At 34.9% G+C, this 11575-nt stretch overlaps 1 protein-coding gene across 1 annotated transcript in view; it reads right to left on the minus strand.

The window, feature by feature from the left end:
* The window catches only part of LOC103745144 (ankyrin repeat domain-containing protein 26-like), a 22636-nt gene extending 17575 nt beyond the window's left edge, over positions 1-5061 (minus strand). The window contains exon 1 of the mRNA XM_008847047.2: positions 4941-5061. Within this exon, the coding sequence (XP_008845269.1) occupies positions 4941-5048 (108 nt within the window). The 5' untranslated portion in view covers positions 5049-5061. The remainder of the gene's footprint in view (positions 1-4940) is intronic.
* Positions 5062-11575: the final 6514 nt, after the last annotated feature.

Raw genomic sequence — 11575 nt, forward strand, 5'->3', positions numbered from 1 at the left:
AACTCAAACAAAAAAAAAAAAAAAAAAAAACAAACAGGTTAGAACTGGAAAAATGGACAGTGAGCCCCAACCTTAACTGAAGAACTATTGTATTGGCAGCTGATTACTGCTAGGTGAGTGTTTATCTTCTTTAAGCATTGACTCTAGATAGTCTGAGCAAACTCAAGTGGAAAAACTTGCACTGAGAGACATCTGGGTACACAAACTTGATTTGATATGCCTTAACATATACGATATAATGCATGAAATCTGGTGGGGTGCAGATGGGGGATGGGCTCTAAATATGATTAAGATGTTTAATACGATGTGCTCAAAAATTGATGGAAATGTACATTGAAAAAAAAAATGATTGTGATGCTTGGTAGGTTGAACAGGCTCCAGGGAATAATGTGCAACCAGTTGCATTTGGGTAACAGAAATTAGACTTGTAGACCTTATAATAATAGAGGACAGGAAGTGAGGGCCTAGTGTGTTGGAATGTTGTGTGTTATAATTTATATGAGAATAGATGGAGCAGAAAGTCTGAATACTATCAAAATACAGCGTATTAAATATCCTCAAAGACTCAGTATATGTATTACTATTAAAAATAGAAGCTGTGGTGGTGGCATAGATGGGGGACGGGGTATAAATTTGATTATGATCTATTATACGAAATGCACAAAAACTCAATAAAAATATTAAAGAAAAATAAAGGGAATCACCAACTGAAAAAAACAAAACTAAAAAAATATGAAGAACGAATGACAAAAATATTAAATGTATACATCTGTAGAGAAGGTTACTAAATATGAGATGCAGCAATGCATGGATGACTTACTAAATGCCATTAAAGTAAACTGTCAACTGAGATCACTATGGTTACTTACTAATGCTATCACTTCAAATTAATATAATGCTTCCAAGGATTCTGTGATACAGTCAAGTATCAAACCTGGCAATGCACAGTGTAGACAAAGCTATGACAGTCAGAAGCCATAGACAATTTAAACAGCGAAGCAACAGCAACTAAGCTTTGGGCCCAAGAGAGAAAATGAACATCCAGAAAGGAGAGATAATGCAAATGTCAGATAGATATCAACAGAGCAAAACCTCTCCATCACAAATCATATGAAGATTCCAAAAATACAAATCAATGAAACAACACAAAAATCTATGAGGAGAAGACAGAACCTGAATTATGGATGCAAAAACAATAGCATAACATAATATATCTAGTCAGAAACCATAAAAAAAGGAAAGCATGGTTGATTTATTTCAAGCCCTGAAAGTAAACTGTCAACCAAGATTATAGCACACAGCAAAGTTACATTTTCAAATTAGTGGAAAAAGAAAGATAGTTCAAAACAAACAGAAAATAAGGCAACTTACGAAAGTCAAGCCACCACTACAGAAAATATTTAAAAGTATATTCATGAAAAGATAAAAAGCCTCATTTATGAAATCACAAAATTCCATGTGAGGAAGGCATGAACAAAGGAGAGCTCTCCTATAAGCCATGTGTCCAAGAAAACCAGCATGCTCCACACTCCTAACACTAACAGAGGAAGAAGAAATGGATTGCCAATGATCTTATCAACCAGAACCAAAAGTAACCAAACCAGAGAAGATAACAAACCCTCTCGAAAACCTTAAAATCCAAATGGACTCACACCTTTTTAAAAGATGTAGACTAGCTCACTACACTAAATCAAAATTCAAATACCTATTGTATCCAAGAAACAAGCCTCAGTATCAATGAAATCCAAAAGCAGAGTCAAAGGACTGAAATCCAACTCCCAAGTCAATGGAAGTCATAAACAAACTAGTATAGCTTTTCTGATATCTGATAAAATAGACCAAACCAAAGCAAGTCAGATTAAAAAGTTTCATTGTAGGGGCTGGAGAGATGGCCCTGTGGTTAAGAGCACTGGCTAATCTTGCAGAGGACCTGGGTTCAATTAACAACACCCACATGGCAGTTAACAACCATTCATAACTCCCCTTCCAGGAGAATGCAACGTCCTCTCTGACCTTTGGGGGCATTTCACAACATGGGCACACACACACACAAAACATGTGTGTGCACGCTTGTGCATGTGCGCCTGTGTATAGGCAGTACATGCATATACACAGTAAAATAATCAAAAACTTATTGTGCATTAAGGCAGGAAACAATCCATTCAGAAGATAGAACAGTTATAAACCATGCAAAGAATACTCAGGCTCCTAATTTCATATAGAAACACTGAAAAGCATGAAAGGTCAAATAATTCCTGATACAATAATAGGATTATTTATTACTCAGCTCTCATCTTCATATAGGTAATCCAAAATGAATATCAATAAATATCAAAATAAACTGTATTTTACATCAATTGGATTTAACATGTACTTACATGTATCACATAAACATTTGCCTAGTTTATTGCAATGTTTTTTAAATACACATTCTTCTCTCAGGACAACAGAAACATCATTAAAATTTATCACATTATAGTTCACTAAACTCTATCAAACTAATTGAAATCACTCATTTTATATTATTAGATACCAATAGAACTACACATTCACAGTGAGAGACTACAACAGAAACTTTACAAACATTATGGAAATACATACAATCCACTTTTTAACAGTAGATAAGTGGAGAAATTCAGAATGTCATATGGAATCTATTATAAGTAAATGAAGATACTGGCACCACCGGAAAAATGTGGGATAAATCTAAGGCAGTTGTAGGAGGAATCTTCATATATAAATACCTTTACATACATATTTTAACCATTTTCAATTTTTTATTTAGCTATATTTATTTTATGTATATGAGTGTTTTGATTGCATGCACCATGTATCTTTAATCCACAGACATTAGAAGGTTTTGGAGCCCTTGGAGCTGATTTTAAATATATTTTAGCTTCCATGTGGGTGCTGGGAACTAAATCCAGTCCTCTGCAAGAGCAACCAGTGCTATAAATCCCTTGGAGCAATTGCTGCAACTCTGCTGTGCTTATATTTTTATAACTTTGAAAGTTCTAAAATAAACAGCATGATAATATACACCAAGATTCTCTACGAAGAAATCATTCACATATGTAGTCAATGATATGGGATAATAAGTATTAAGTCAGAAATTAATGGAGATAACAATATGTTGAATCAATCAAGAAAAGATTTGGTTTTTTTGAGAAGATAAACAAGATCAACAAACTCAGCCAAGATAACAAAAGATAAGGCTCAAACTCATCAAAGTATAGATGAAATATGAGATGTTACAACAATGCAATTAAATCTAGAGAACTCCTAGAGAATATATTGAAAATCTTATATTTTAAAAACTATAAATACAGGTTGACCGATAAATTCCTAAATGCATATACCTACTAAAATTAAATGAAGAAGACATTAAATCTTAAAGAGTTCCATAAGCATTGAGATTGAGGCAGTATTTAAAAGACTGTATAAATGAAAGCTCAGTACTGAACCAATTCCATTCTAAATTATACCAATCTACTCCACAAATAAGCAAACTCATAATATGAAGCCAGCATTATCATGATACCACAAACAGATAGGGACAGAGTGAAAAAAGTATATACAACTTCACTGAAATTGAGAAGCAGGTGATACATGCAAAAGAAATATTAGAAATTTTGTGGTTTTATAAAGTTCAACTCAATTTTCAAACACTTAAACCACTTGTGTGTGCCTAATTTGAATTCTCCTTTGTCAGGGGATACTAATCAGTGTAAACAGAGGGGACATATTACTTCAAACATATCAGCTTAAAAACAACTGGCAATATGTGGTTCTGAATCAAAAAGAGATGCCTCACAAGATCTAATACATGGATATTAATAGAGACGCAGCTTTGGGTGTTTATTAATTGACTGAGTAGTGAATCTTCATTTCTCTTCTCAAAGGCAATAAAATTGACATTGTGGAGTCAATTTCTAGAAATCCTAGTTTCTGGGGATCAAAGCTGGGGCCTGCCATATGCTTGGTAAATACTCTGATACTGAGCTACAGCCCAGGCTCATTTTCAATCTTCTCCTGTATTAAAAAAAACTGGCTACTGAATATGAAGACTTTAGGAATATTTTCTCTTTTTCCTGATCTACTAACAGAGGTTTATCACTATTTCCATTTTGTTCATATGGAGAAGACCAACTCATTTTATGGTTGGATCACAGTGATTTTATATACCATAATAATATGATCTTGTATTTTAACAACTCAATGTACTATGTTGACTACTGGTTGTCTTGGACAAACTGCCTGAACTTAATGATTTTCAAATTTGTAATTTTGACTGTCAGCTTTGGATAAATTGAACAATGTTCACCCTACAAACCTTGTGTTAACCTATCAAGTAGTGTTATGCATCTGCAATGTTGAAAAGTGCAAGTGCATCATGAATATAATTAAGGCTAACATTTTAAACCATGTATTCTCATTTGTGTAATTCAGCTGAATAAGTTATAATTTTGTTGATTTCAAAAACTATCCTGTCAACTCTTTAAAGAAGGATGGATTGTAAATTTCCTAATAAATATCCACAAATTTTTTGCATTATCTGCGTATGTAAGTTTCTAATAATTACATTTAAAGCACTTTTTTTTAATTCTGGGAGAATTAAAATGTATAACATTTGCTATATTATCTATTTCTACTAAACAAAAATACCAAATGCTAGAGAAAATTTTAAAAGATGATGAATACATGAAAAAGGTTTCAGAGACTATAGGATCTGTAGCTTTGTCCTTTTGATTTGGAGGTGGGTAATGGTATATGAGCTGGCTTTCATTTAAAAGCCAAAGATCAAGACACAAGCAAATAAAGAATATATATTTCAGGAGATAAGCAAAAATTTCATTGACTTCAGGTTATAAGATCTTTAAAACTAGAACATAACTGCATGTTAACTTCAGAATTATTTTTATTCTAAAATTAAAACATACCTGCATTCTTAGTGTGTTTTTCTCATCATGTATTTCAGTCTGACTCATATTTAAATCTCTGTAAACACTGAAACCTCCATTTTGATGTTCATGTGTCCCCTTTTTCATTTTCTAAAAGTTCTTAGCTCTGGAAAAGAAATTCAAAGAGTTAGTAAAGCTTTTATTATTTTATTTGCTTTTATTTCAGATACTGGGTCTCATGTTGCCCACACTGGCTTCAAAATATCTATGTGTGTGAGGATGGCCTCCAACTCCATATATTCTTGCTTCCACCTCACAAGAGCTGTAGTTACAGCCATGTTCCGCCAAGTCCAGCTAGAAAGTGAAGTTGTAAAGAATAAGTACTTAGTAGTTAAACAAATTAAATTCTATCAGGCAGAGGAATCAAACACAAAAAGTTGTCAAAAGCTAATTTAAAAAATGACATTTAAATCCACTTTGAGATTTCATCTTATCCCCTCATAATGGCAAAGACACAAAAACAAACAACTCTTGGGCAGATACCCAAAAGACTCCATACACTACAACAAAAATGCCTGTTCATCCATGCTCACTGCTGCCCTTTTCATAATAGCCAGAAATTCAAAACAACTAGATGTCCATGATAATGAAGTGATGGTACTCCATAGAATACTAATCAGCTCTTAAAAGAACTAAATTATCAAATTTATGGGTAAATAGATGGAAGTGGAAACAATCTTCCTGAGTGAGGTAAATGACACTCAAAAAGACCCACATCACAGGTTCTCTCTCATAGTTAAATGGCAGCTTTAAAACCTTTGATATCCGTGTTTTAACCTGAAAATTCAGAGATGTGAAGAAACTAATAAACAGCCCTGGGTGAGTGGAGGAGTGATTTTCTGGGAAAGGTGGTAGAATTCTGTGCTCTGAAAGGGTAAAGGGGAACATTGCATTAGAAAAGACTAAACAAGGTGGGGAATGGAAGATCGGGGCAGAGGAGGGACTACAGGGAGGAATAAATAACACAATGCCTTTAGAAAAAGCCATTTGAAAACCTACCAAAATAGAAACCTCTTAAAGTATACACAAATACATCAAGAAAAGAGACTAAAAGTAGTTGTCCTATAACAGGAGGACATTGTCCTTTCTAGAAATCAAAAGATGTCTAGGCTAAATGTTTCTAAGCTAATCAAAAAAGAACACCTTAATGCCAGGAATGGACTCCCTCTTTTGAAACTATGGATCAGGTGCCCCCATGGACCCTCCAACAATACTGGCCATTGCCTCTGCTCTTGGATACCCACCAGAGTAAGACCCTATGCTGAAGACCTTGCATGCATGAGCTATACAGGAAGTAAGGAGAAATCAAGCTGGAGCTGACTTCGGAGTCTCATATCTACTGCCTTGTATCCATAGTGTTGGGAGGTACTATGCTTGCCTCCATGAGATAAACAATGATCATCAATCCTACCCAGCTACGAATCCTGTGAATTACAATAACAACTTCCTTGGGAAGCTATTCTCATGACTGTAATAGTGGTATGAATATTATGGGAGTAACCAACCACACTTTAATTGGATTTAATGCCCGATTCCTAAGATGAAGCCCACACCTGAAATTGATATCAGGCTTAGGAACCTAAGACCAGACAGGTCACAGGCCATAAGGGAGATTCTAATACCATTATTCTGCTAAAAGTAACCAGTATTAAACTGACTAATTGTTATACCCATAGATTAGTGCATCTCTGAACTCTCGCCAGAGAAGTTTCCTTATGCAGTAATGGATGGTGATTAACACCAACATTCACAACTGGGCAATATTCAGAGAACAAGAGGCTGCAGAGCACTTTTCCCTGAATAGGACACCTATATTTACCCAAGGCACAGTGATCATTGCAGAAGAGGGGGTGGAAAAATTTTAAGAGGCAAAGGTAGTGGTTGACTCTATAGGTATTATTATATTTAAAACAGAGTACCTTATATTGGGAAAGGGGTCAATAAGGAGTGGGCATAGGGGAGGGAATCTAAATAACACCAAATTATACTGTATGAAAATTGGAAAAATTCACTAAGAAATAGAAGAGAAGAAATAAAAGAGAAAATCTTCAAATTCACACAAGTTTTTGGGTGCATGCCTTTAGTCACCTCTTAGGAAGCAGAAGCAGACTGAACTCAGAGATCAAGGCCATCTCTACCTACATAGTGTGTTCCAGGCCAGCTGGTGCTATAGGGAGATCCTTTCTCAAATAGACAAAATCTTCAAATTGAAAAACTCAAATACATGTGGTTAAAAACCACATATGTATTAAATATAAACAGAACTCTCTTTTCTTTGGCATGATTCTCTAAATTCAGTATAATTATGGAAAGAATATTTACATTTTATAAAGAATCACATGTAATATGGAAATGATTTAATGGATGTAGAAAGAAGAGTTAATTATGTGCAAATACTAGCACTTTTTGTATGAGAATTAAGTGCCTATTTATTTCGTTCTTGACAGAGTTTCATGGAATTGTTCATCAACAAATACCAAAAGATGACAGTATATTAATTTTTATGCATCTAAGTATATTTATTAATCCTTCCAAGCATTAATATCATGTGCATAATATACATATTAGACACACACACAAGGAAAAGGATGATGTTATATTTTCAGTTAAAAAATAGAGTGGGATGCACCCTGACTCCCACCATCACATTCATCCTCCCAGCTCCCCCACCCTCTGTCTCCTCCTAGTGTGGGCACTGGCCCATTACTACTCTTGGCTCCCCAGACCTCTGGACTACCCTCTTGTCACAGACTCTCCACTGTTTCCTGATCCTTTGCACACAGAACAACCCAATTCCTATTCCTGCTCTAGTACACTGGAACCCTCAAACCTTTTTCCCTCCCTACATTGCCTTTCCATATCTAAGACCAGCCTTCATTTCTTACTGTCCCACCCCTAACCTGGATTCCTGAGACCAGACTCCTTCCATGCTTGCTCTTGATTCCTTAGACCAGTCTCCTTCCCTGACTTCCTGAGAGTCCTGAAGCCTAGGTCTACCCAGCAATTATCCCAAGTTGTACTGTGCCTGCTGACAAGGCAGATCCAGACCTTAGGAGAAAGCCTGAGAGCATCTGACCCTCATCCAACTTGGGCCTCTGTGGGTACTCCTGAGCAGCAGTATGAAACCATCTGGCCCCTCCAATATAAAATCAAAATCGAGAACCTCAAGCCTAGGACAACAAGCTTTTAATGCCCAACAAGTAAATCACAAAGCCACATAAAGTTTACAAACCAAAGCAGACCAAAATTCAACAAAGGAAGGAGGATTGATTCTCACACAAGATTGAGAAACTACAAAAGAATTCCACGTGTCAAAGTCACAGCAAAAAAATAATAACATGAAAAACCCAAATAACATATCCCCACCAAGTACCAACAGTCCTGTAGAGGAGTGCAATGAGAATGCCCTAGAAATAACACAAGACATGGAATTTAGAAACAATTATAACATGATAAAGGAATTCAATGAACTTAAAGAACACAGAAAGAAAGAAATCAAAGAACTGAAAGAAAATAGGAATAAACTTTTGAGTGAATTCAGAAAAGAGCTAGAAATATTGAAGAATACTCAGGATGAAATGAAATAATAATCAATAAGCCAACTAGAAACAACAGGAGAAAGCCTCACCAATGAGATGAATAAAAGGGAAAACAGAATGTCAAAACTGGAAGATAAAGCAGGCAAAATAGATCACACAAGCAAAGATTATGAAAAATGTAACAAAACTCAAGAATGGAATATGCAGACATAAAAAGACCAAACTTATGCATCATAGGCATAGAGGAAGGAAAAGAATCTCAAGATAATGGTATGGAATGGATCTTCAACAGTATTGTAGAGACAAATTTCCAAAATTAAAGAAACACATGCTCATACAAATATAAGATGTATATAGAATACCAAAGAGACAAGACCAGAAAAGAAACTCTCCACAGTACATCATAGTAAAAACACTAAACATACAGAAGAAACAGGGACTACTGAAAGCTGCAAAAGAAAAACAAGTCACATACATAGGAAAGGCCATCAGAATTATAGCTGACTTTTCAGCGCAAACTATGAAAGCCAGAATAGCCTGAACCAAAGCATTCCCAGTTCTAAATGACCACAGATTCCAACCAAGATTACTTTACCTAGGCAAAATGTCTATTATACTCGAAGGGGAAACAACAGTCTTCCATGACATAAATAAGGTGAAAGAATTCATGTCCACAAAACCGGTCCTACAGAGACTTCTCAAAGCATAACAAAGAGCAGAAAAAAAGGAATGACTATGCCTAAGGGGTAACAGAAGAAATTAATGAAGCTATAACTGTGGAAATGCTCAGTTACACGAAGAATCTGAACAAAAATCAAAATGACACAAGTCAATACACATCTTTCATTAATAACTTTAAATATCAATGGGCTGCACTCCCCAGTCAAAGGACACAGACTGAATGAATTAAGAAACAAAACCCACCTTTATATTGTCTGCAAGAAACCCATCTTACTTTCAAGGACAGGCACTACCTTAAGGTGAAACGATGGAAAAAATATTCTAAGCAACTGGTACTAAAAAAAAGCAGGAGTTGCAATATTAAAATCTGAAAAAACAGACCTCAAACTAAAACTGATCAGAAGAGACAAAGAGGGATGCTTCATTCTGATCAAAGGAACAATAAAACAAGAAGATATTACAATCATGAACATATATTCACCAAACTCTGGGGCAGACAACTTCATAAAATCAGTAATACTGGCTTTAAGACCCAGATGAATCCCAACTCATTAATGGTAGGGGACTTAAACACCCCATTGTCTCCATTAGATAGGTTAACAGGACAGAGAATAGAGAGATATCTGAATTAAACAATACCATACATCAAATGGATCTAACAGACATCTACCAAATATTCCATACTAGCACTAAAGAATATACTTTCTATGTAGAGCCCCATGGAACTTTCTCCAAAATTGACCACATACTGGTGCACAAAACAATCCTCAACAAATACAAAAAGATGGAAGTAATTCCATGCATTCTATGAGACCAGAATGCAATAAAGCTTAAAATCAACACCAGAAGAAAATCTAGTAACTACAAGAACTCATGGAGATTAAACAACACACTCCTGAATGATGAATGGATCAAAAAAGAAATTAAAAAGGAAATAAAAGTATTCCTGGAACTAAATGAAAAGGACAATGCAACACAATAAAAGTGCTGGAACACGTTGAAAGTAGTCCTTAGAGAGAAGTTTATAGCTCTAAGTAACTACATTAAAAAATCAGAAGGAACACAAATGAATGGCTTAACATTGCAACTCAAGACATTTGAAAAGCAACAACAAATGAAACCCAAACCCAGCAGACAAGAAGAAATAACAAATATCAGAGCAGAAATTAATGAAATACAAACAAAACAATACAAAGAATCAATGAATCCAAGACCTTGTTCTTTGGAAAGATACATAAGATTGACAAGGCCTTAGCCCAGTTAACCAAAAGAAAGAAAGAGCAAATCCAAATCAACAAATAAGAGGTGAAAGGGAAAACATCAAAACAGACACCAAAAAGATCAAGAACATTATAAGGGGATACCTAAAAACATATATACTAATAAATTTGAAAACCTAAAAGAAATGAACAGATATCTAAAAGCATGGGTGTCATGAAAATTAAACCAAGAAGAGATCAACAGCTTGAACAAGCCCATAACAAATAAGGAAATTGAAACAAAACTTCCAAATTAAAAAAAAAGCCCAGGACCAGAGGGATTTACAGCAGAATTCTACCAGACATTTAAAGAAGATACATATGCATCCAATACTACTTAATTTAGTAGAAAAGATAGAAATGGAGGGAGAACTTCCAAATTCCTTCTACAAAGACAACATTATTCTAATACCAAATCCAGGCAAAGATACAACCAAAAATGAAAACTATAGGCTCATATCCTTAATAAAAAAAGATGCAAAAATTCTCAACAAAATAACTGCAAACCGCATACAGACACACATCAAAAAGATCAGGCACTATGATCAACTCAGCTTTATCCCATGACCATGACCATGATCAAGTCTGCTTTAGTCCAGAGATGGTTCAATATATGTAAGTCAATAAACATCATAAATCATATAAATGGACCCAAAGACAAGAACCACATGGTCATCTCAATAGATGCAGAGAAGACCTTTGACAAAATTCAACAAGCATTTATGTTCAAAGTACCAGAAGGAATTGGACTGGAGGGCACATACCTCAACATAATTAAAGCTATATACAACAAACCCAAAGCCACCATCATTCTAAATGAAGAAAAATTAGAAGCACTCCCATTGAAATCAGGAACCAGACAAGACTCTCCACTATCTCCACTTTTTTAACATAGTTCTTGAAACACTTGCAAAAGGAATAAGACAAGAGAAGAAAATTAAAAGAGTAATAATTGGAAAAGAAGAGATCATATTATCCCTTTTTGCAGATATGATATTATATCTAAGAGACACCAAAAATTCTACCAGAAAACACATAGAAACTATTAACATGTTCAGTAAAGTGGCAGGTTACAAAATTAATCTACAAAAATCTGTAGCCTTTCTATATACCAGTAAGTAGCAATCAGAGAATG

This window comes from Nannospalax galili, unplaced genomic scaffold (assembly GCF_000622305.1).
Source record: "Nannospalax galili isolate Female #2095 unplaced genomic scaffold, S.galili_v1.0 scaffold5003, whole genome shotgun sequence".
NCBI classification, from domain to species: Eukaryota; Metazoa; Chordata; class Mammalia; order Rodentia; family Spalacidae; genus Nannospalax; species Nannospalax galili.